The 5,722-nt window shown below is 47.5% G+C and overlaps 1 protein-coding gene across 1 annotated transcript; it reads right to left on the minus strand.

Moving 5' to 3' along the window:
- Positions 1-1,236: 1,236 nt before the first annotated feature.
- On the minus strand, positions 1,237-4,626 carry LOC132811892 (inhibin beta A chain-like). Its single transcript, XM_060822857.1, has 2 exons — positions 3,756-4,626; positions 1,237-3,087 (listed from the first exon to the last, which is right to left on the minus strand). Exons 1-2 carry the CDS (start codon positions 4,138-4,140, stop codon positions 2,321-2,323), a joined length of 1,152 nt encoding a protein of 383 aa, XP_060678840.1. The 5' UTR covers positions 4,141-4,626; the 3' UTR covers positions 1,237-2,320.
- Positions 4,627-5,722: the final 1,096 nt, after the last annotated feature.

A 5,722-nucleotide genomic window follows, 5' to 3' on the forward strand; every position in this document is an offset into this window, starting at 1 on the left:
GACCATCACTGCTTGAAGAGGACAGTAATAGCAGGTCCAGAGCAACTTTCAAAAGGGAGTTCTTGATATGATAAGAAGGGAGGGGTGGAGGGGTGGGGGGGGGGGGGGGGGGTGAGATAATGGCTATTGGGAAAGAGTGAGGGTGAGACAGAGTCAACTCCAATAAGATGAATAGCGATTTGGTTCAATTATTTAACTAATTGGGTCAGATTTACATAATTGCCTAAACTGTTTGTTAAAAAAAAATACACGCTTGACCAGACCAACAAATATAAACTGTGTCTTTTAAGGCGATAGAAGTTTTTAGATTGAAGAAATATATATACATTATCTCACCGTTTTGCACAGTGACGTGTAAAAATACATCTACCCCAAAGAAGCACATAAAACGACTCCTTTTTGGTGCTTAACGCTGAAGGCTTGTTTTTCATGGACTAAGGAACAACCAGCAGCGTCTCAGGTATGTTACATGGAATGTCTTAGAAAGATTTCCAATTTCACAGCTCAATGCTTGATTTTAAAAAAATATGCTGTGTTAAACGCCTTCCGAGTAAATGGTTATTCCGGAATGCGTTTAGGTCGTTGCAGTGCAGTCTGGAAGTTGCAGTTCTGTTTGGTCCCAAGTTGCTCCAAAGCGATCTCTCCCCTCCCTCACCCAGCCTCCCTTCAACCGGCTCAGCCTCTCACCCAGTCAGATGACAAAGCACTCTCCACTGGCTGCCCCCCCCGCAGAGAGTCTTAACATCCGCGTTAGGCGATGAGGGCTAGAGGCTTTAGCACTGAATCATTACAGTTCGGGATTCAGTTCAGAAGCCTGCCAGGATCACCACAATAAAACGCCACGCCACGTCAAATGCACAGTGAAAAACTGCTGAGCAACGATCACTACTGAATCATGTCGTCAGGAGGAACTGGGGATAGACTGTGATGACTTCTTTAAAACACGACTTTCTGGCATCATTTCTTTAAAAAACACACACACACATACATCAACTCGAAAAGGCAATCATCAAAGTCAGTAAGACTAATTTGGTGCCGGGAAATATGACAGGTATCCCATGTTCTTCGCCTCATTAAATTGACAGCTAACCTATTATGGTGAATGAAGCGTTTATAATATCTCACATGAAATACTAGAACAATATTTGATTCTTTAATAACACTTTTAATCGCCCTCGGCGACGTCGTTACAAAAATAGGCCAACTATTTTTAAGCAAAAGTTCGAATTTTGTTTTTTTTCTAAGATGCTTTTTTTTAAATAAGAAATAAGCAGACCGCTAGAAGTGCTTTTGCCAAATTGCTTTCAGACAGTGTGCAAACTACACCTAGGGTCTGGGATTTAACTCAGGTCAGATCGTTGGTGTTTTCCAGACATCCAGATATATCTGTAATGACGTGTCAAGCAGTTGAGTATTAAATCCAAACCCTGATACTGCAGCCATATTCATCTACAGGTGTTTTTTTTTAAAACATTTTAAAAGTTTTTCTTTTAAAAATAGTATCCTTGTAGAAATCACACAATTAACATTTACACAAATCTCTTTGGTGTTTTCGTCCGTTGATACAAAATTTCATAGAAACTCGTTTTGTTCTGTTCTGAGTGCAGTTCCCTGTCCTTTCAAACACTTCTGTTTAAGATACGGTTAGAAAGGCTAGCATCGTTCTAGTGCAAATCGTGAAGGTCATAAAGTTTAAAAAAAACGTTTAGCCCATCAGCAGGGCGAACGTGTTCCTTTCAAGTATCTCTCGTCAGCTGAATATTTACTTCCAATAGAAGCAAGCGTCTCCTTTTAGGTAAACCAAAGAAAGTCCTTTTTTTTCAAAAAAAAATTGCATAGTTCTGTTCTTAGGCATCTTTCACACGTGGAAGTAGTTTTGCAAAGGAGGAAACAGTGCAGCTACTTGGTAAAGCTCTGCCCCGCGTTCAAACAACCAGAAAGTTAGATCTTGTGCATTTTTATCTGGAAAAGTGCCGTTCAGTGTCACAATGTGAACAAAACCAATGCACCGGAAGAAGCCAGCTGTCTGTGTGTCAGAGTGGAAGGTGTGTCAAGTCACAGGTACGGAAAGGTGGGTGGCTGTGAGGGCCACATGGAGTTTGGTACAGGTCGATCCATGCTCTGCCTGACCCTCGAGTGAAATTGTCTAAAAGTCTAGAGTTAGTTTGATAGCTCTGGAGAGACCCAGCCGGGGTATTGTCCTAAGTCTGTGATCTGTGTACTATGTGTCCGTTTTGACTCTCTCTCTCTCTCTCTCTCTTTCTCTCGGTCTTTCTGTGACTCTCTGTCCGAGCCTGTGTGTATGTGTACCTCACACGGTTTATGAGCAGCCACACTCCTCTACGATCATGTTTTGAATGTCTTTTTTCACAATGTTGTGCCCGTCATCGTAATACAGCATAGACATTGCCCTGAGTTTGGTGGGGACACAACATGATTTGATGTTGTTGAAAGGGCTGTAACCTCGGATCCTATAGTGGTTGATGACGGCCGAGTGGAAGGAGAGGGACGAGCCCGAGGTACCGGCGATGTGACTGGGACACTCGCCCTCGCAGTAGTTGCCATAGTAGCCAGGCGGCGCTATGATCCAGTCACTCCAGCCGATGTCTCGGAAATTCACATAGAACTGTTTCCTGCAGCAGATGTTGACCTTACCGTCGCACTCCAGACCCCGCTTGCGGATCCGGTGAGTGTGCGCGGCTGATTCCCGGACCAGCAGCATCAGGAAGGGCCGGTGAGACTCCTCCTTGTCCGCCGGCTCCATCAGCACCGGGGAGACGCCAGCTTCCTGACACAGGTCACAGGACACCTTCAGCATCAGGGACCGGTCCTGACTGGCCAGCACCGTCTGCACAGTCCTCGACACGGGTAGCGTGTGCCAGCCACTCCTCTTGATGTCCACCTGCTTCTCGCTGACGGCCTTGCCGCCCTCTCCTTCCTGGGATAGTCTCAGAGTCACTTTACTTCTGCTTCGGTTGGACTTGTTGGAGAGCTTCAGGTACAGCCAGATATTGGCCTGCTCCACCAGGGAAAGGTCCCCTTCTTCCTCCTTGGCGATCTGAAAGTGCAGGACATCCTGGGACGGACCTGAGAGCCACAGAGGACAAGGACAAAGACATGCACATTGTGAATTTGTTAGAGCGGGACGTAACGAGAAGAGATAAAAATAACCAATACCAAATAATAAAAGCGATTGCTGGCTGATCTACTGCTTTCCTGCACTATTGGTCCCGGGGCTTAATTCCTACAATCGTATAGCACGGGGAGAAAGCCATTCGGCCCATCTAATCTATCTTTGAACGAGCTGCCAATTAGTCTTTCATCATAACCCTGCAAAGTGCTCTTTGAGCTGCTGTCAATTTTCATTCTGAAATCTGCCTGTTTGATGCTTTGAGACGGAGCATTATAAATCTGTTTTTGTTTTCAATCTCCCCCTTTCTGATTTTTTTTTCGCCAATCTGTTTCTGCTGATCTCAGACCGTCTTGCCACAGAAAGCCATTTCGATTTTATTTAATCATCAAAACTCGTCATAATTTCAACACCTCTTGTGAATCTGTCAATAATCTCCCATCCAGATTTGCCCAAATCTTTGGGAAGCCCCAAACCTCTTTCCTCTGTGATCGTACTGCACAGTGGATATTGCATAAAGGGAATAATCCACTCGGTATAAAACCACATTGCCCTTACAATGCGTTGATTAGTCTGAATCGCAGACGCAGTGCGAGGCTGGAGGGAAGTTCCTTGCTAGACTGACCTGCCTCAGCGAAGCTGATGATCTCCGACGCTTGTTCGGGTTCGTTCAGGACTGACTTGCTGGACCAGTCCTCCTCGATTTCCACTCTCCCGTCTTCCCGCACTCGTCCGACGTGCAGCTTCTTCAAGGCGTTCAGAAGTGCGGCTTTGGGCACCGGGTGGGTGATGTTGGGCCTGCTCTTCAAGTGCAGCATGTTCAGGATGTGCCTTTTCACGGCTTCCACCAGCTGAGTGTCAGCGGCGGCCGGGTCCCCCTGCAGCGTGGGGAGCGAGCAGCTCGGGCACTCCGAGCGTGCCGCGTCCTGGGCGGCGACCGTGGGGGATGCCCTCACCCAGCTCGCAGCCAGCAGCAGTACCACCCCAGTCAGCAGGTCAAAGCCAGGCATCTTCCTCAGAGGGACTGGAGAGCAGCGAGGAGGCAGTGGGCTGCGGGAGCAAATGGTTTGCAAAAAAAAACAAAACAAGTTTGACTGAACTTTTGTTAAATGGGCAGGAACTGGTTCTGACTCCCGCTGGAGGTGGCAGAGACTGTTGCTGCTTGCTGTGTGGGAATCGGCGGAGAGGAGAGGACAGATGAGATAGGTGTCCTTTCGCTCCGGCTCCTGTTAAAACTGTTCTCTCTCACACTCTCTCTGGGACAGCCTGTATCTGTGTCTGCTCCTGCAAACTTTACACTTGAGAAGTTGTGAAGTTTCCTCTCTGTCTCTGTTCCTCCTGGTGCTGAAGGCAGGAGACACTCGGCGCTCTGGAGCTGCTTCGGTTCCTCACTCCCTCTTTGAACTGCTGCAATATGAGGGCTGCCTCACTTTTGAGGGACCACTGTGCTCGGTTGGAGCTAACTGGCAGGAGTGTCAGACCGGAACAGATGACAGTGTGTGTGTGTGTGTGTGTGTGGGGCGAGGTGGGGTGGGGGGAGAGAAGGAGGCGTATTCTCCTCCTGCCGTTAGGAGGAGGGGAAGGGGAATTTTGGTCGTTTACAATTCGAAAAATAAACGTGTGAAAAAAAATAATAAGCCGGCAAAAGGGGAGAGGAGCGGGGGAGGGAGGGGAGATTGGAAATCGACGTATGCGTGCCTCTGCGTCTTTGCAGCTACTTAACCCATTGCAGAAGGAATTCCTGAAATACTTTAACATAGAATCTTAAAAAAAAGCCCTGCCGACTTGGCATCTCAGCCTTGAGTTCGGGACCGGCTCCTTCCATCTTTTCTCTTATGCAAGGACATGTCTGTTACCAGACTGGACATGAGGCGGGGGCGGGGAAATTGGTGGGGCAGAAATTCTGTGCAGATCGGACCTTCCAACAGTTAAAATGTCGAATAATTGAAGTCGTTATTTATAGACCTGCCTGACTCTCTCGCTTCTAGTCATAAGCAGAGTGCAAATGAGCACGGTTCACTGAACCCACCCCCGTCCTAAATCTCTAGGCTGCAGACCTTCTGGTGAATCCAGTGCCAGTTGGAGGGCTTGGTCCGTGAGAGATGCCAAGCCGGTAGAAGTTGCTGCTCTCCTTTGTTCCATATTAAACAACGCATCAGCACAGACCCGCGTCAAAAGGACGAGAGGCGAGGGGAAGACTCGGTTCTGAAGGTTGGAGGAACCACCGGAATTACTGGCAATGAGTTTTCCACAATATCCCCAGCAATGGGGTTTAAACAGGACTAAAACAAGAGGTCAGATTGTCAGCGGCTGGTGTAAAACTGCATTGCTAATACATTTCGTGCAAGTTACTCCCGACACTGATTTGGGAGGCTAGCTCCATCGGTGGGTCACGTATTATAGCCAGTCTCTTGGCTATGTCGAACGACAGAATAGAGCAATCTATGGGTTATCATCGGCCGCTGTTTGGGGGAGGGGTGGGGGGTGAAAAGTTTATTTTGTCTTCATTGCTTTCAAATTTTGAAATCAACAACACGAAACAAACACATAAATGTCCCCAGGAAACACTTCCATTTCTGGCCCAGGATTACA

This window comes from Hemiscyllium ocellatum, chromosome 4, assembly GCF_020745735.1.
Source record: "Hemiscyllium ocellatum isolate sHemOce1 chromosome 4, sHemOce1.pat.X.cur, whole genome shotgun sequence".
Classification (NCBI taxonomy): domain Eukaryota; kingdom Metazoa; phylum Chordata; class Chondrichthyes; order Orectolobiformes; family Hemiscylliidae; genus Hemiscyllium; species Hemiscyllium ocellatum.